The sequence below is a fragment of the Enoplosus armatus genome, chromosome 20 (assembly GCF_043641665.1).
Source record: "Enoplosus armatus isolate fEnoArm2 chromosome 20, fEnoArm2.hap1, whole genome shotgun sequence".
NCBI lineage: Eukaryota > Metazoa > Chordata > Actinopteri > Centrarchiformes > Enoplosidae > Enoplosus > Enoplosus armatus.
The window spans coordinates 5,254,847-5,275,124 of NC_092199.1; the positions used below are offsets into that span (position 1 = coordinate 5,254,847).

Sequence of the window (20,278 nt, forward strand, 5' to 3'; positions counted from 1 at the left end):
CTGAGGAGGCAATCAGAGGGCATTTCTCTCTCTTGCTCGGTCACCCAGTGTCATAAAGAAGCTCCGGCTGTCCAGTATCACACACCCTACAACAACAAACTGGCATGGCCTGGCACACACATAGGCCAGTGGTTTCCAACGTGTTTGGCTTATGATCTTATAAAACAAAGCAGTGTGTGTTCGTGCCCCTCAACACAGCGCATGGCCTTAGTGTGGACAAAAGATGGTGACCACTTCAGCCAAAGGAAATTGGGGCTTCCTGCTCAGTTTGTTTTATTTGAAAGGTTTTCAGAAGCCTATGGAGGTGAAAGTATTCAGTATTTCATAAGAAAATAAGCATAAATTAGAGAAAAGTCAGAAATAATGAACAGAATTGTGTTTAACAGCCTTTTTTTCCATCCCTGTGATCATCTTGTGATCACAAACAAGTAGTGGACACACATTAGTGAAAACAACACACAGAAACATTCAGGGCACTTGTGTATTGTTCTCAGAAAAGATACTTTCCATACAACTGTATGCAGGTACATACAGACATTAGTACCACTAAGACAGTAGAGCAACTTTTGCATTTGTCCTGTTTTTTTTATTTTAAATCAAGATAAGGACTCCATGAGGCCTTGCTCTCTTTCCTATCTGTTTCCTAGTGAAGTGTCGGGGCTTGTGAGGGCTCTGTATCTGAGAGAAGGAAGGAGACAGACCACGAGAGTGAAAAACTGATAAAGAGCGAGGCAGAAGGCAGAGAAAGAATAGGGGGGAGAGAGAGTAAAGAACTGGAAATAAAAGATAAGGGAAGAATGACTAAGGACAAGTGGTGGCTTGTAAGTTCAGCGTTGGGAGCTCAGTATCTTCTCAGCACATTGTGAATTGGATTAGCCAGGGAGCTGGAGAGTGCTGAAAGATGGACAGGGCCTGGACACGCATACCCAAATAATATTTAAACCCTGGTGACATGCTGTGAGGGGAATATCGGGAAAGTGCCACAGTGGTCGAATCAACAGGAGCTTATTGGATTTTCTGGAGATTATTTCACATAACGAGAGCAGATTTATGACAGGACCAGTGTTCATCTTTTAATGGGTATTGATCTTTTTCTAACATATTTTATATACACATCACCGCTCCCCTGCATGCAGGAATTCTCACCCAAATCTTCCCATCTCTCTTTCCCTTTATGGTCACATGTCTCTGATGTCACTCTCTACTACTATGAGATCATCAGGAAGGAAGCCCACTGTAAAACAAAACCGCATTTGTATGTCCTCATGGGTGCAGGGAGCAGCCATCCACCCAGGGGGCTGTAATCGAATGAAGGCCAGCTGAGCGTATATGCTCCGATGCTCCTCCCTCGGTTCATGAAGCCGTGGCACTGCAGCTGTATGTTAAGGCTGCAAAACAAAACATGACCTCTGACTTTTTCTGATGATGACAGGGCCAATGAGATCACCACTCCTGGTCCTCAGGGCTCATGCTGTTTCCTTTCAATAGCAGAGGCTGGTTTGAAAATAACTCCATTTGCGTCACTGTACTCCCTCTGTTGGATGCTGATAACTACATAAACAAAATTCCACTTTTTTGCTTCAGTTTTGAGATTGTCCACACATTTTGTCATCTGTATATATTATAGATTTTATCCTGCATCTTACGACATGTTATTTCTTCATCATGTCTTATGAAAAGACCAACTTAAAGCAGCTATAATAAAAAAGAAGTGTCCTGAGCGCTACAGAGCTTTATAGCGTCTCATGTTGTTTTGATTTTCCCAGCTTTACATTTGATGTTTTGGTTCACTGTCACGGCTTTCATCAGCATCTTTTTTGGCAGGCAGCTTTTTTTTAGTGAAAAAGCTTTTTAAAAAACCCACTGTTTGCTACCTGTCCATCACCAAACAGCAGGCAGACAAAGTTAACGGCTAGCCTGTGAACATAATGGAGCATTTCACAGCTAAAATGACAGATAATTTTTGTCTGTGTGGAGAGAAATGGGGCTAAAAGAGAGTGAATATTGGACTTAATTAATTTAGGTGGACACAAACTCAAATGAATGCTAATGTTGCTCTGTATCTGTAAATGAGCTTCTGTTTGCTATCAAGTTCGCCTTATCATCTTAAAAGGTGAAAATATGTCAGTGTTGCTGTATACAATGTGTTTCTGCTGCCACCAAGTGGCCAGTTATTGCAGGTTTAAGTGACAAGCTCTAGGTACTGTCCCAGTTTTCTAATAATGTGATTTAAGAAAGAATAGGTGCTCCTCCTATAATCAATACAGATGATTGGAAGGAATGTACTGCAAAGTGGGACAAGTGACGCAAATCATTAATCATTGTGTTTCAATTGGACAAATGACTTTTCTTCATTTGGATAAATGGCAAGCTTTTCCAAGCCATCATGTCCTGGCTGCTGAGGCTTCAGTTAATCTGCATTTGATTCAGTGATTATTGCACTGAGTTGCACAGTGACCTTGCTGTTGCTTTGTGTCCTTGCAGGATGATGGTGTTTGGAGTGCTGACGCTGGTCCTGAGCTGGACTTCTCTGGGAGCTGACCTGGCCACTGCTGTGGTGAGCTGCTTTTCCTCACCCCTCACTGACTGGTTTACCCCAATATAAACTTGTGCAAACTGGTCTGCAATCAATTCTTGTCATGCCTGACAGTGATGAAAAATGGCTTTATTTATACGCACACTGCACTTGAAAAATGTCTTTCAGTGTGTGTGGGGGTAAGGGCGAAAAGATGCCTGCCTGCCTATAACTGCATGTGTATATGAGTCAGCTTCAGAGACACGTGCACCTTTTTACCAAAACATTAACATGGGATGCAGCTGAATTTGCATCAAGCCTTTTCATCCAAAATATTGCATGTATAGCTGCTAATCAAGCCTCACTTTTTAAAAGTTTAGATTATTCTCAGGCTAGAAAGAGCCCCCACAGCCATGCAGTGTCATCTAAAATGGTTTTAGCAAGTTCTCACTGCCCAATATCAAATTCTTCTGATCTTGGGTTTGTCTTTCTGTCACCTCACATGCTTTTGATCTCTCCTGTCAAACAGCACACCGCTAAAAATAGACCGACAAAAGAGAAAAATCCCTAACACACACCTTGTCAGCATGATTATAACAAGCCTGAATAACTTCATTCAAAGTCAAGGATTAAGACAACAGTAATCCAATAGTAGCTGAATAGGTGAATCATTGTTCTGTTATGGTCAGCCAAACAAAAAGCCACACACACAGAGATACATTTGAAAGAGTGCATATCAGATGGATGAGCACACTCTACTGCCTCTGGCATGTGTGCTAATTTTTTTCTCAGGTTTGTTGTTGGATGTTGTGCTCGGGCGGCAGATGATTGTTAACGTGTGTGAATTTAAGTTGGAGATAATGAGCACTGGGTCGAAAGCAGCAGGATTGGTCTCTGGTTTTATCTTCCTTTTTTCATCCAGCAGTTTGATGTCTCCTTTTTCAAGTCTATACTCTGTCTGTGGTCTTCATTTGCTGGATCAGTGGTTGAAATCTTGTGGATTCCTTGTGATAGCAATGCTGAGACACGCAGTCCAAAAACCAGGCGAGCATGTTGTGTACAATGCTGAACTTTTCAACAAACAACACACAGATGATTTACAGTTCAATTAGTCTGCTACACTATGGCATACAGGATGCTGTGTGCAGGTGGAAATGTGGGTCTAAGGGTCACGCTAAAGGCAATAGAATAACCTTCTCTGAGGAAAATGAATATTAGTTCTGTAAGAAGTTGAGAGTTTGGGCTAAGGGTGGCCCTCTTTAGGCATGTTTAAAGCATCCAATACATTTCCTGGTCTATTAGATTTTCGGTTTATTTGAGTATGAAAGTGATCTATCCTTAGGGGACCATGAATATCTGCCGCCATCAATCTGAATGCTTTGTCATGACTCGAGTGTTTGTCAAGGGGACATTTTTCAATATTAGAAATGATCATCTGGAGACGGTAAATATCCCTACCAAATGTATTCTCAGTCTGGACAGTATTTAGAGATATTTTACTGTAGACCAAAGTTAGCTGCATTGTGGCTTCAAAATCCCCTTCGCTCTTCATCTCCACTTGAATGAATGAACTGGCTTTACAGAAATCATTCTCACAATTTGTCCTCTCAGTGTGTGTTACAAAAGCATGGCATTTACGTCAACCTGTTACGTAACCTGTCTGTTGCGTGGTGTCTGGCCAAGGCTGACCCTGGACTGGACTGTATGGTTGACGTGCACTGGGCCAAACGTCACCGCAGCTTGAAAAGGCCTGATAATTGCTCAGGCAGCGATCCAAACGTCCTTCTTCGTTTCTGTGTGCGAATACATGTGTGTGTTTGTGCCCATGCATGTGAGACCTCTCAGTTATGTGTTAATGTGTAACCTGCTTGCTTGAAGGTTAAACAGACACTGCATGTGGGACTCATTACAGTCTGCACTGCTCTGAACCACGAATTACACATTTTTAGCCATTATACATGATACTCTGTCAGGCTGTTCATTATTTACTCGATTAATCATTTAGTCATTTATTGATGTCATTAAAATATTATATAAAACAGAGAAAAGCAGCAAATCCTCACATTGGAGGGGCTGGAACCAGTGAATTTTTTGCATTTTTGCTTGATAAATCACTTAAATGCTTAATCCATTATCAAAATTGCAGATCAATTTCTGCCAATTAAATGATGGGCTTATGGTTTCAGCCTTGGTACTGTGTAAGAAAACATAAATCTGTTGTGCTGGTTTGAATCTTTTTGAGAAAGATTTTTTATTTAGTCGTTTTTGGGGGCTTTCAGGAGCTGCAGACTTTAGCGAACACTGGTCAGCCATAAGTCCATTGCAGGGCTAAAATAAATCGACATTCACACCTGAGGGCAACTCTCCACATCATCTGGCTTTAATGGTTTTGGACCAATTGAACTGGAGCACCTGTGGGGAACTTGTGTGTGAGCGGGTGGCCACTTAGCCGTCACATATCCCAAACACACTACTGCCATCTGACAATGTCTGAAAATCACTGAAATGCTTTCTTCACTCTGACTGACCTCCTCCATCCTGACTGAAGGCTGAGCGTGTGATAATGTGTTTGCCACTGCAGCCATTCTGCTGTGTCCCACTTTAAATGAGAACAAGTTTTGTTGCTGAGCTCTAATGATGTCAGACAACCAGAGGAACAGCAGACCTGCATGGCAGTGTGGTGTTTCAGGGTGTAGGCAGTGTATATGTGAGGATCTTCGTGTGTGGCTGCAGTCTGTGTTGACAGGTGCGCATGTCAGATGTGTCTGCATGGGAATCTTTAAATTGTGTGTGTGCGGGGCTGCAGTTAGATTAGAGCCAAGTACATAATAAATGAATGTATAATGAATGCAGCCTTTTCACAGAACTCTTAATTACAGACAGTGTGTAGTCAGAGCTCTGCATTCTCAGATAATCAAAGCTTCCCTCCAAGAATTATAACAAACCTGCTCCTGAATTGCAGAGCTCCTTGGCGTCCCTCGTTTCTTACAGACTAGCTCGGGTTTGTTGAGGAACTCAGCTTGCTTTATCTCATCTGTGCGCGGGGCTCATTAGCGTACCCCCCAGAGGAGGTTAAGCTACACGGAGTGTGTTTGTCCTGAGCCCAGGGGACTTTTAACATTCATACAGCACAGTTCGGAGGAGACCACCGCTCCTCACTTTTGTTATTTTGCCAAGGCAGGTTTCTTGTTAGCACTGTGCGGTGGAGTGAAAGTGGTTCTGAGTGACAGAATTGAAAAGTATTCCTGTCTAGACATGTTAAAGAGCAGCCTCTCTTTATTTCCCTTTTTGTGATCAGGATGATCAAATTAACCATTAATATGAGATACTTAGTATTTGACACTGGATCTTTATGAATTTTTGTTTTTAACCTACTTATTTCATTCTTTTCAGCTTTGTCTTTGTTTTCTGTTCACTGCTCTTACATGTCTCCTGTTTTATTTCAGGTCACAAGTGATTTCTGTGTGTCCCCTGACAAGTACCTCCTGAGCCAAACAAAGGGTATCATCGGTGCTGGTGAGTTTCAGCGGGAACAACATGAATAATGTTGCATAAATGGAGGAGTAACTTTTGAGAGCATAAAGCTGTGGCACTAATTGCGCTAAATGCATTTAATGAGCTTCCTCTGCCTGTCTGTGTCTGTGTTTTTCACAGAAATTGTTCATTACTACCTTTACTGCAACCAGACTCTCTCCAACCCCTTCCAGCAGGTAGGAAACAGGATGCTTTGCTGAGCTCCTACTGAGTGTTCACTGATGCATTGGTTTGATGAGTTGCAGGTTAAAACGGGGATTCATGTGGTTGAAAAATTGAACATTTTGTAGATGTTTAAAAGCAGGGCCATAGCTGCCACTGAGAACACTTAAATTTTGCTTATTTTACGTCAACAAAATAAATAAACAAAGAACTAGGGATGGGAGTTAAACAGTACCTTACTTGTTTACTATGTTCTGACACCTTTGCTTTTGCATTAATCAAAATAAACAAACTGCTCCACATATCAGTGTTAGATAAAAGGTTTTGCCTAATTAAAATGTTATAAATGTAAATGAAATATCTGATTAGAAATTAGAAACGGGCCTAAGACGCTGGCCAATTATTCAATACCAAATTTGATAAACAGTTGATAACATAATACATTTCAGTCAATTTATTAAGCGTCAATGCCCTTTAAAAGGGGGAATTTCGACACCAGAATTTTAATGTGAAGGAGGAACATGTAAACCTTTATTTTGGGAAATAAAAATTACAGAATTAATATTAATATAAAAGAGTATAAATGAACAGTTAACTGATTAAATAAAATATGACAATTTACAAATAATTGGATTGGCCCCAGCCCTGCGTCTAGGTTAGGAAAACAGTTGTTTAAGCAGCAGGAGCAGGTCCTTACTACATATTAAAATATAGTTATTTAAATGCTGTTGAATGAAATTGTTTTATGTGACCTACATGTTTTAAAACTTCAACTTTTTACCCACATTTTGCTTACTTTTAACCTAAATGTTTAGACATCTTTTGGCCTGTAATTCACAAAATCATTGCTCAACGGGGAGTTCATTTCTCTGCCCATCAAGCCTCATCTTTGTCAAGCTCTTTCTCTCCGTCCAGCCCTGTCTGTCTGATTTACATCCTAACTTCACCTAACAAGTCTGGCATTCAACACTATCGCCTAGGTTGTCACCATTAGTTTTCTCTCTTTCTCTGTCTCTTGTATTTCTTCTTGCTTTGGCATGTCCAAAGCAAACAAGCCAAAACATGCCAAAATGTTACAAAGCTGCCAAGACAACGGCTATGAAATAACAGATTATAAACCTCTCTTCGGAGGTTCTGTGAGGTTCCTCTTCAGAGAAGCAGAGTAGAGATTGTGGGTCACATTACTGACTTCACCGCTGACATCAGTCGTTGGTAAAGTCCTTTTCTGCGAGCTCTGGCCCAGCGGAGCTCAGATCTTATTATCTGGCTCTAGTAGACATGCCCTGAGGATAACAAGGGCACAGTAAGAGAGGGCAGACAGCTGTCACCCCGCCTGGTAAACAAAGTCAGCACTCTTTTCTCTGCCACACAGATACCCAACAGGTGCAAAGTTCACAAGCAAGCTGGCAGATGCAGGAATTCACTCTGATTGGCAAACATACAAGTTCTGCCTCTGTTTCTCTTTCTCTCTTATGAGTCTCTCTTACTCTCTCATGTATTTTCAGCCTGAACCGCAGCACTGCCCTGTAGTTCTGCCCTCTGTGCCCTTGTATTTCATTGCTCTGGGCTTCACTCCTGCGTCAACTCTGCTTCTTTCCACGGCTCTTTTTCTATTCTTATCATCGTCTCCTCTTCTCGTTTTCTTGCTGTCCTCCTCCATCTACTTTCTCTGCCCTATTTTTACTTAACTTGTCTCAGAACACGCTCACCTAAGCTAAAATAAAAAGCTAGATCTGATCAGGACATTGGATTGTGCAGCAGAGAGCAGTTTGGCCATGGACAGCCATGCAGATCCAGAAAAAAAAGTCAGATCAAAGGAAAGCAATTACATTTATGGATGGTTGAGGTAATTGACCATATCCTGTTTTAGTGTAACATTGGGTGGTTTCTAGGCTATCCTTGTTAGGTTGGGTGACTGTGAAGATACAATTTTACTTTGGAGATTTGACAGATTAATTCATTTATAGGTATGCTTGAATGTTAATTAAAAAGGTGTACGGGGCAGAAGGTGCTGTCTTTCTGGTAGGATGTGATTATCCACTTGCATCGTACTGAATGTGGAGGCTTATTTTGCCCTCTCTTGGTGAGAACATAAACCTACACCACCACAATGACAGAAACCACAGAATGTTGTAATGTGGTAATAGGATATTTTATCAGTTTGCCGCCCTACAAAGACATAACAAAGAAATATGTTTGGTCAAAATTGAGTTAAGACCAAAATCTGATTTTGTGACGTGTCTTCTGAAATGAAAAATATGTTATGCTATAGAAATGTGCAATTTTATTTTTTTAAAAAACATAAAACAGAGGTAAGAACCAAACCGCAGTGACGCTAACTAACTAGTAAATAAGGTTTATCTTAGGCTAGCTGTGACTGCACTCCAGCTAGCTCAGTTACTTACACATACACATACTGTTCTATGTTCCTTTATACATGTTAACTTTGTGACAAATGTCCATATTTATTTGATTTTTATGGTTTCTTATTAACACTCAAGGCTAACTCTGGCCCACTTGTTGCTTTTGCTGTTAATTTAGCTGGATTGTCCCTTTAAATAAACTAACTGTAGAATAATTTCCATTATATAGGTTATATGCTTTCATTCATGTGGTTTTACTTTGTGGAAGGACAAGAAGTCTGCATATGCTTTTAGAAAAAGCATGTACATCATGTCATTTGACAACAGCCTTGAGAACCCGACTCTTTCATTATGATGCCTCCCTTGAGACTTCCATTAAGATCAATGTTTGCTCTTCATTTGCATGCAATTTACTCTGCGTGCGTTCAAACACACTGTCTTGTTTGCAGCCTCTGACCATCTTCCAGAGGTCCCTGACCACCATGCAGATCCAGATCCAGGGTCTGCTGCAGTTTGCTGTCCCTCTGTTCCCTACAGCTGAGGTATCACACACACAAACACCAAGCTGTGACTTTTATGCTGTAGTTTCTCTTATATATAAGTGCTTACGTATTTTTCGGTGATACTGTATGGTGACCTCTCCACAGAGAGACCTACTAGGTATCCAGCATTTGCTCAACTCCTCGGAGGCCAGTCTGCACCAGCTGACCGCCCTGCTGGACTGCAGGGGACTCAACAAGGTTCGTTCACTGCATCCTAATTGGCATCACAGCAGCACAACTAGGTCAACAGGAGAGTAAGTGACCACGCAGGATTTCAGCATCAAACCGAAAGTGGAACTGGGAAGAGAGCAGAGCAAGACACAGCAGAAAGAATTTGAAATTTAATGAGATCAACTTTTCTAAACTGTATTTTTCTTACTGCGGTTTCTCGCACTGTTGAACAACTGCAGTGCAGTTTACATGAATAATGTGGAACATCCCACTGAATGTGCATGACACGAATGACGTATATGTAGTCCTGGAGACGACACACTCCGGTGCTCCAAGTGCTTTTTCATCTTTGCTTCATATTGTCTGCTGTGAATGTAAATATGACAGTAACAGCCCCCCTGTACAAGCAAATTATGTGTTTGATCTCTTTAGGACTACCTGGATGCAATGGTGGGGGTGTGCTACGACGGGGTGGAGGGTGTGCTCTACCTCTGCCTCTTCTCCACCCTGGCAGCCTGTGCCTTCACTGTCATGCTGTGTGCCATTCCCAGGGCATGGAGACAAATTGCCTGCAGGTCAGTTCTTTCTGTCTGCCTGCCTGCCTGCCTGCCTGAGCGTCCTCATTTCCTCATCCTGCAGCCATCTCTATGCAGCTCCTGTATGAGCCAACCAGTACGTGTGTGTGTGTGTGTGTGTGTGTGTGTGTGTGTGTGTGTGTGTGTGTGTGTGTGTGTGTGTGTGAATATGTTTTACAATTTTAGACAAGATGTTTTGCTACAAATACTAATTCAGTTGTGTGAGTGCAAGATGTCAGGCTACAAAATACCTTTAAGTGGCTAATAATTCCTTCTTGTATTTCAAACATCACTCTTTATAAATTTAAAGCACCATAAGGCTGATTTTGCACAGTTTAACCCATTCAAATATACAGGCATTTATATTACCAAGACATACTATAGTTTTAGATGAATTTCCTGTCCTCCAGGCTTGCATTGTTTTTGGTCTATTTCAGTTAACAATGAAAATAACATGCAGAGAAACTTGTGAGAGAAAAATTATCTATCACAATGAACAATTCATCACCTTTGTTTTTTTGACAGTTACATTACCATCATGTCGTACTGCAGGTGTAAGCAGGGGCTGTTTTGAAAATGCTTCTTGTCAGGACACACTGACACTCGAGATGTAAACTACCGAGAAGCAACTCTTGTAATGCAAGAAACAATGTCACCATGTCCATGTCTGTTTTCTGGGTTTGATTTCCTGACAGTAGAGCTTGTTAATGCTCATCAGCAGCTGACTGTCACATCTCAGAACCTTGAGCTAAGGAAGAGTCCCTGCTGACAGCTGTATTACCATACATTGATTAAAAAAAAAAAGGTGGTGAAATGTCGGCTATGATGGATCACATATGCCAAGAAAGTTTCAAGTCTCTGTAAGCTGATATTCATACCGTACTACAAGAAAACGGATGGCTTCCTGGAAATGGTCAGCAACAATGAAACATACTGTATGGGGGGTAAAACGTTCAAAACTAATATTCAAGTTTAAATCAGACTAAACCAGGGGTTTGCATTTAGTAATGTCAAGATATTATTGATACACCAACATAAAAAAAAAGTTAATATTAATGGATTTTGTCACTCCTGTTATTATTCTGTCTTACTTTGATTTTGGGGATAATCAATCAATCAATCAATGGGGATGCCTTAAATTTTGGACCTACAGTTCCGGTAATGCTTTGGGGGTTATAAACAGGAAGTACAATGTTGCCATGGATTCAGTGAGTTACGCTGTAGGCTACAACTAGAGCCCCGTGTTTTAGCCCTATATTTGTTTACATTTCTGCTAATTGCTGCTAAAAACTAAACGTTTGCAGAATAAAACTATTAGCAGTTTCCCACTGATGTACAGAAAACTGGATTAATTTGAAACTGAGGAAAATGTGAAAACGTGATGATTCTCAGGCAAGTCTTTTTTCCTATGATTTCTGAGAGAATTCATAGATGTTTATTTGTTATGGACATTGGAGAAAATTAATAATAATGTGTAGTAATGTCACACTGAATCTAAAAATATGTGTATCATGTGTGTAGGTTCAGGTTTGAGTGAGTAATGACTCAGAGAGGAAGTCGCTCTGAGTCATAATTGTCTCCATGAGCTGTGTATCACAGCCACTGCTGCGACTGCTGACCATGTTGTTAAGCAGCCAAATCAGTGGGCCAAACTACAATAATTAACTTCCCGTTTTGAGAACACGGCACGCACCAGTCCCTTTAACCTCACAGCGTATCTTTGCCTCACGTCTTCCCTTTAACTCTCTCATCCATGCCCCCCTTGGGTGGCACACCTCACAGTTGTGTCAACCTGATGTTTCTCTCCTCCTCTAGAGAGCGAGATTATGACGACATCGATGAGGAGGATCCTTTCAACCCGCGGGCGAGGAGGATAGGCTCCCAGAACCCCAACGTCACCAACATGCACAGCTTCTGCAGCTACAGCAGCAGCATGGGCAGCCAGAGCAGTCTACACCCGCCCGCCCCAGCTGTCTCCAACGCCCCCATGTCTGAGTACATGTGAGTGGACGGAAATAATGTGTGGAGCAAAGTGTGATGTCTAAATTTCACGTGTTCATAATTCCTCCGGCATCTGAGTAGAGACTTCTATTCTTTCTCAGGAACCAGACAGCTCTGTTCGGGGGAAATCCGCGATACGAGAACGTGCCTCTGATAGGACGAGGCTCTCCACCCCCATCGGTGCGTTGGGTCCCAGAGGCCAAGTCCTTCCTATGATGTCACTTCCCTCTGAGCTAACAGAGAGATTTAGCCTTTAAAGCACAGGAAATAGTATTACTGCTGATTATTTCATTCATATTTTCACTGGGTGGCTCAGCTCACTCAAATGTTGAGCCATATCTAATAACCTTTTCTTAATCAACTTTTTAAAGGATTTCTTAAAGGTATTAATGAGATACTCTTTATTCGCACACTGTGCCTTCTTCTGCCCTCCATAACTTACAGGAGGCTGACTTACAGTACCAAAGCAAGGAGAGGAGAAGTAATGTAGTTAATATTTAATCATGTACTGAACATCATTTAGCCTCTCTCAGGCCAAATTCCCAGGAGGGAGTGACACGAGTCTTAACCCATAAACTCACTCACTGTTGACAGTAAAGGTTTTCTTCCTCATTGAATACATTTACCCCCCAGCTGGGCCAGTTGTCTCCTGTTACTTTACATCACGGAGATAAAAATAGAAACATTTTGGATTAAATTTTTATTGGGCACAGCCTGTTAATACCATGCTGCACATTTGTGTGATGAAATACAGCAGTTCAGTGCATTCGGCAGGTATCTAATCTACTTTAGATCCATGTTTTGTAACCCTGTTTTTAAAAGGATAATTTAGAGAGACAATGTTGTGATCATCACGTCAGGAAATACAAACCAAATACATATTTATATTTCTGATAAATTGCATATATGTTGTTATGCGTAGAGGTACAAAGATCAATACATTTTCTACCTTTTATAATATTACCAGTTTTAGTAGTTTGTAGATGAAGAAAATATCATGTTCTTTTGCTTATGTCATCCTTCTCATTAACCTTCAGCTCCGACTTGAATTAACCAAAAATGTGATGTACTTTGCCTTATGACTTCTTTCCTAATTAATACCAGCAAGTAATGTATAATTAAATTCTCCCTCATGACTACAACTGCACAGCACCATGCAGTAGTCTGCGGCTAACAGCTTCTTTTATATATTTTTTGTTTGTTCGTTTGTCATGTGTATGTTTGTTTGTTTGTATCTTTCATTTCTATATTTCCTCTTTTTTTTAATCAACTTTTGGAGATATACTCTCAGCAGTATAGAAACCGAGTAAGTCTTTTCTACTCTTCCTCAGGATTAACTCCCTCACTTTTCCTCTGTTGCATCTCCGTCTTTTACCTCACATCACTGTTTGGTTCCTGTGCAGTTTTCCTGTTTGGCATGGCTTTCAACTCACAACCTGTTGTCCTCATTCCAGAAAGTCTGTTTGAGTTAGTGAGGGTTTGTCTGCCCCTGGTGTTCACGGGGTGGTACTGTAGTTATGTCCCTGGATTTCCTCACACTTAGCCTCCCTGTGCATGCAGTTCTGCTCCAGTCATCCAATTCTATAGCTTGTACTGCCACAAGGTGTTAAGCACCAGGCGTTGTAGTGCTATAGAATTCATGTTATTGACAGATTTGGAGTGATGTTACAGTTACTGTTAATGTCAAAGTGATTGACATGTTGCTAATATTACATTTAGTAAGTAAGTAATGGATTGATTTGTTTGAACAAACTGTAGATTACATTTGTTATTTGGGAAGGAATACCCCGCAGAAATTCTATCTTTTGAGCACAAAACACAGCACCTGTAGGCTTGAAGGTGGCTTGCTTCTTTGTGGAAAATGGCAACTGTAATTAGCTTGGATTCACAGCAGTTATAATGGATTCCAATGGCGACCCAGAGTCATGTGAAAATGCATCAAAACAGAAGCTTCTTGCTTGTTGCCTGGCAGTGGTGGAGAGTAACTAAGCACATTTACTCAAATTAGTACTTAAATACAGTAACTTAAGTGCTAATTTGGTACCTCCATTTCAAGCTACTTTGTACTTAAAGTCCATTACAAGATGGCCCTAACCCTAACCCTGTTTCCAGTCTTTATGCTAAGCTAAGCTATTGTCTCCTGGGTCCAGCCACATATTGAACAGACATAATGGCGTCGATCTTCTCATCTAACTCTCGGCAAGAAAGTGAATAAGTGTATTTGTCTGAATCAGCAGCCACCATAACAGAACTGTATGTTCAAGTAGCATATTTAGCGATTTATTGGTGAACCAGCCACATTGTCATAGTCTGGGTCGCTACTGGAATCCATTGTTACTTCTGCGAGTCCAAGCTGACTACAGTTGCCGTAGTGTCTCTACAGGTGGTGAGAAATTCGTACTCAAAAGGTAGATTTTCAGTGGAATATTCCTTTAAACCCCATGACATTTTCTTTCTTTTTAGCTGATGATTAGGCTCAGTCCATACCTGTGAAACCTCACCCTCAGCTCACATTATTAGCTTGTAATGTTTTCTGTGTGTTTACCTTTCCTCCACAGTACTCCCCCAGTATGAGGGCCACCTATCTGTCCATGACCGAGGAACAGAGAAGACACTTTGGGAACGACTTCCAAGCATAGACTTCTTTATCTGTCCAAGGAGGGAAACAGCATCACACACTCACACACACACGTTTAACAGACAAAGAGTGTGTTGCTATTCCAAGCATCACAGAGGACAGTGTGTAACATCTCATTAGTCCAAGAATCCAGTCTGTGCAGTCTTGGGACCATGGAGCCACATCTGTACTGGTCTTTGTGTGTTGTACACTCATAAATGATTAATCACACTTTTCTGTCATTTGTGGGGGAACTTGCTAAATATCTCTGACACATGCTGTCGAACTAAACCTGCTCTTAATACGTTGTGTTCCTCTGCTACCTGAAGTTAGTCGTTAGGCTGTGTCATCTGTTGGTGAAGCATTGAGAAGGTAAAAAGATTTGACTGTCTTTATGTACCTGAGTTTTTCTGTTGAAACTTGAAGATGAAACATGATTAATAACAGGTGATAGAAGAAATTGTGAGGATTTATTTTTCACTGCAGTAAAACATAGCAATGTGTTGAGAATAATGTAAAAATACAATTTAAAATGATTACATGTTCAAAGAGATTTTTTCTCAATCTTACATCCAGGTTTCCAAAGAGAAACGTGAACATGACAGCTGATGTAAACATGGCATATTATTTCCTATGTATTGTGCTTCATGCTTGATATTTGTGAAGCACAAATCCAGCACTGGCAGCACACAGCAGGAGGTATTGTTGAGGTATAATTTATTTACATTCACACACAGACATGCCTGCAAGTGAAGCTTTATGTTTCTAAATCTCCTGGAGACGAGACTACCTTAAGACCACGGCTTCTGTATATAAGTTGTACAATAACAGACTCATTCATGATGTGGTTTTATTTGGATTCTGTTTAAACAATGTGCCATTTTTATATATATTTTTTCTAGTTTTGTGTGGCAATGTCACATAGGTTCACTATTTTTTTTTTGTATTTTCTAAAGGGCCATTAATTCATGATCTCTGCATATCTAATCCAGCTAATACAATGAAGTTGTAGTTTCTGTCATAACTTGGGAAGCTGTGCTGCTCTAACCATGATTAATGAGAATATTCAGGTAATTATTTTCATCAATTTAAACCATCTAGACAGTACATGTTTATATTGACTAACGATAATTTTTCTGTAGGAATTTAATACATGCAGTTTTGTTTATTAATTATTTTGTTTTGTAAGTGTAATTTCTTTCAGCATGTTCCATTGTACAAGCACTGAGAGTGGTGCTTAATTTTGTGTGCGACCCCAAACTTCGGGGTCTAACTGTGAGTTGAATAAATCTGTTTTGAGTACAACTTGATGTGTGTTTACTTTGTCATTGGGTTTTTTAACATACTGTAATCAATACCCATAACTTTGCATAATATAATATCTTGTACCCAAATACTGTAATTAAACATCTTTCCTCACAAGATAAAAAAAAAACATACTTTTTTGTCACCACCTTGTGTCACCTTTTTTTTTAATTCTTTATCAAAAACCATTATTATTATTTTTATGATTTAAATATCTACCTTGTGGCCAACACGTTGTTTGAAACTGTACACACAGTAAGGTCATTTTTTACTTTTCCAGCAGATGTCAGCATAGTCTCACAAAAAGTGCTGCTCAGTGGCAGCTGCCTTAATTCCTGCAGAAAAAGCTGTTGTGGTTAACTGCACCACAATGTTTTCGGTTAATGTGGAACACTCTAAGTCTAAACAATATATAGTCAACAGCTATAACGTATATGTGTTTACATTTGTGAAGAAAATAACAATATAGGAAAAATACACATATAAGAAAAAAACAGACTAAATTAAGATCATATGATTTTTTTCTGCCGCAATTCTTTCTATCCCACGTAATGAAAAAGACTTGATACCCTTCGGTTTTATTTTCTAATCGGAAGTAGCATTGTTTAGCTAGTTTTTTTACTGTAGCTAGCTCGATAACTAACTGATCTCCACGGACAACGTATACGCACGCGCGCGCGCACACAGATACCCTCAATAGAGGCAGAGCGGCGGAGAGGAGCAGGAGAGACGGGGAAGTGACTGTAGCAGGTGCTGCCGGTGTTACCCACCTCTCTCCGGCTCTTGAGTCATTCTCGTGTTCGTGTTTCTAACCTGCTGAGTGGGGAAACACACAGGACGACCGGCGGAGCGTCGACGACGCACTTTACAGAAAGACTAGCCGGGACTCGGCTCGAGGTCGTTAAGTGAACGTGAGGCTGTTAAGCTCGGTGTTAGCTGCTGCTGTTATCCTGAAAAGACAGTCGGAGAGAGAGAGAGAGAGAGTCCACTAGTTGCTGAGTGTGTGAGCGAAAGGGCTGCAGGTGGTTTTCAGAGTAGCTGACATGCAGGTACCGACGGTGAAGAGGATGGTCCAGTGTCCCGTCTGCCGTTGACGCTTATTATCCTTCACTCTGACCGAAAGTGACCATGAAGGAAGCGGGGGAATCGAAGGACCACCAACTAACTGTGAGTTCAAACTACAGACTGTCCTTTTAATGTTGCTTCTAAGTCCTGGGTCGGCAGGAATAAAATTAAAATGGCATTAACGGAAAGCTTTAACCATGTAATACAAAGATACAAATCCAGAAATCTGTATTTTTGTACGGTCAGTGGCCACTTTATTAGGTACACCACTACAAAGTCTACTTTTATGATGCCCATAATGTTCAGTTTTTGTTGATGTTTTATGAAATGTGTTAATTGAGTTATATGCTTATTATTGAGGTCATAGTTAAAGGTGGACTGCATTATATTGAGAGGTGCTGTCCTTCCTATTTACATATATGAATGGGCAGAATATTAGGAACACCACCACCCACTATGACCTCAATGGTAAAACTATTTAACACCTCTATGACTGTGTCAAAAATAGCTAAACATTATAGGCATCATAAAATAAGAAGTTATGGCAGAACAATGTGCAGGTGTACCTAATAAAGTGTATTTTTCTGAAGTTTTTTTCAAATAACTAGATGTTTCTTTTTATATTTCCGAACAGAGTGCATTGTTGGTGTTATAAGTTAGATTTCCATACCCTACACTACCTGCACTGTGTTCTGCAGAACATATCTGAATAATTTAAGTGGCTGTTTCAGTTGCCTGGCCTCTCTCTTGTCCAGCATGTAATACACTTTCTACAGGGTGCTGACAGAGAGAGTACCTTATTATTCCCCCTTTGGTGCTTTGGTAGAACTAAGATGGATCAGTATTACTATTATATTACTATTACAAATGCCCCAAACATGCTGCAGTGTGTTCAACAGTACATCAGAGTTGTTCTTACTAACTGCATATGCCTGTGAGTCATATGCATGGCAGCCTCTGGATACATGACACCACTTCTGTGATTGTTGTTATCTGTTTTCTTCCCATTTTGCTGCCATTGAAAGCTTTGCTTCTGGTCTCTGAATGTTTTCATGGAAAGAAATCATGCAGGGGTAGAAAGTATAACAATAGGGTATCCGCGTCGGACTGTATTAATGTAATAATACAATGTGCCACTCAATTTGTTTCTGCCAAATGCTATCAAGTGTTCATAAGGGAAGGCTAATTTACCCTCTAAAACTACATATGTCTGTTTCACATTTGAGATGAGTGTTGCTGTTTGTGGGAAATTTGTCTCTTAATTTTTGCAGGAGAAATTGACATTAATCAAGCTGTGAAGTGATTAAGAGTGGAATGTGGGGTTGAATTATCAATTGTCAATCCATTCATCCATCCATTTTACCATACCCATTTATCACTTCAGGGTGCTGGCGGCATGTAAATTATTATATTACCAGTCTGCCACAGAGAGAACACACATTTATTTACATCTATGAAAAAAAAGGGTTTGGTTTAAGCTTAGAATGGAAAAAAAACCTTTGCTTGACATATAAAAGATGCAATTTTTGTACTGCACCTCCTTGAATTTGGGCTTATATGGAGAGATTTGGGGTTTTTTTTTTGGGGGGGGGGGGGGGGGGGGGGTTGCACCATTACAGACTCACATCCTTTGTAAAGAACTCACTTATTGCAGAAGCTAGAGTACTCTTGCACTGTCGGTGTCGTTCCTACCCATCAAGGCAGAGTTCAATTCATTTTCTAACCTGTAATTTCAGTAAATTGAATATCTCTGTATTGATCAAATTTCAAGGACGACTAAATTCAGTCTGTGTGCTGCAGGTCGCCTTGAGGATCCGACCCCTCAGTGATGCTGAGCAGGAGGAGGCGGCTACAATCGTGGCCCACAGAGTGGATGACCAGGTGAGATGGCTGTCCTTTATTCTACAGCTGTGTGTGTCAGTAACCTGTTTACTGCTGTGCACATACAGTATGCATGCACGTGAGTGATGGGGTCAGAACCCTCTTCCTGCCTGTCATGAGGCTGCACAGATAAGGTATCTGCAGGGACCTCGGTAAAGACAACAGCTCTTTTTAAAAACCAACTCGTTTGTAAAGCTCAAATGTCACAATTCATTTGTAAATGCATGCTGGATGACTCACACCTGTAGCAAAGAAAGTGACCTTTCTAACGACTGATAGAAAGCCTCAAATTCTTTCATAAGCAGACGGCTGAAAGCTTCACCATAGTGAAAGCCTGGGGTTTAATTGGACAACAGCAACTACAGAGCTGTGTAATCAATCTCTTTGTATGTCTGTCTGTCTGACTCGAATGATAAAGACTTACAGCTAGTTGTTAAGCTAGTTGTGTTATGCGAGTAGCGTCTAATGTAGACTCAAGCAGAGATGAGGAGCGGGCTACAGAGGTCTGGTAATCAAGAAAATAATCAGTAGATTAATCGATCATGAAAATAATTGTTAGTTGCATATTTCAATCATCTAATGTGTTGTCATTTGAAAATAGATAATACTAACAACTTGATGCCCGGCTCTGTTCACTCTATTCCCACTTGTATCTTGTTTTTTTTCCCCCCACTCAATATGAGATGGCTCTCTGATTTATTTGACAAGTAAACTGCTTTGAATGGAGCCATTATGCTAATTGTATTTTCCATTAGAGTGAACCATGACAGGAATGTTTCTGAATGAACAGAATGTAGATTGGCTATGTTTTCCACAGTTATGCACAACGTCAGCAGGCCTAGTCTTACTCATATATAAATTACACCTGACATGAATTTTGGATTTATTTATCCTAGCCATAGGACATAACATTAAATTACTGCACTGCTATCACACAACAGAGGTGATCCTGTCCTGAGAGCAATACCACTGTGCCCAGTATGTAATGAGGTTGTTACCATGTGACCTCCATGAGGACCGTGTTTACCAGCAGTCCTTGCTTTTGAACCGGTCCCTCTTGGAGACCGTTTAGCAGTACCAACGGTGAGTCTGTGATGATGATGATGATGATGAACATAGTGCAAATGATAATGAGCATCGTGACTGCTGAGGTGTGTACTTGCTCTGTGTGGGCCGATTGAGGCAGTAGTGGGCATACTGGTGGTGGGCAGCTTTTCTTGATTAACTGAGACGAAGTCAGAAACATGACAGCATAGCAACAGCTGACATGGTGACTCAGACTTGACAGTGACCAGTGCTGGAGGGAAACATTATATTCATGCAAGGATGTGATGAAGAGTGTTTGTTCCTGCTGAAGGATTTTACTAGAGAACACTTCCAGCAACAGATAATCCATGGCGCTCAGACCTGACTTGTTTGTCTGTCTTCTCAGAAGTAATTCAATTACACCTAGTCTTAAGGACAACATCAGCACTTCTGCCTGCCATGACATCATTAAAATAGGCTTGGACACAGGGGATTACAGCATGGCAGTAGGCAGGTAGACA

At 40.7% G+C, this 20,278-nt stretch overlaps 2 protein-coding genes across 3 annotated transcripts in view; both read left to right on the forward strand.

Moving 5' to 3' along the window:
• The window catches only part of ttyh2 (tweety family member 2), a 51,718-nt gene extending 37,216 nt beyond the window's left edge, over nt 1–14,502 (forward strand). Inside the window, exons 6-14 of one of the 2 annotated variants that reach the window (XM_070926758.1) lie at nt 2,485–2,557; nt 5,962–6,031; nt 6,170–6,225; nt 9,024–9,116; nt 9,222–9,314; nt 9,720–9,866; nt 11,682–11,863; nt 11,965–12,043; nt 14,422–14,502. In XM_070926758.1, the coding sequence (XP_070782859.1) occupies nt 2,485–2,557; nt 5,962–6,031; nt 6,170–6,225; nt 9,024–9,116; nt 9,222–9,314; nt 9,720–9,866; nt 11,682–11,863; nt 11,965–12,043; nt 14,422–14,502 (874 nt within the window). Of the gene's footprint in view, nt 1–2,484; nt 2,558–5,961; nt 6,032–6,169; nt 6,226–9,023; nt 9,117–9,221; nt 9,315–9,719; nt 9,867–11,677; nt 11,864–11,964; nt 12,044–14,421 lie in introns of both variants that reach the window. The other variant, XM_070926757.1, reaches the window with a different exon arrangement.
• Nucleotides 14,503–16,913: 2,411 nt separating this feature from the next.
• Nucleotides 16,914–20,278, forward strand: part of kif19 (kinesin family member 19) — a 31,450-nt gene continuing 28,085 nt past the window's right edge. The window contains exons 1-2 of the mRNA XM_070926756.1: nt 16,914–16,952; nt 18,651–18,731. Of these exons, the coding sequence (XP_070782857.1) occupies nt 16,914–16,952; nt 18,651–18,731 (120 nt within the window). The remainder of the gene's footprint in view (nt 16,953–18,650; nt 18,732–20,278) is intronic.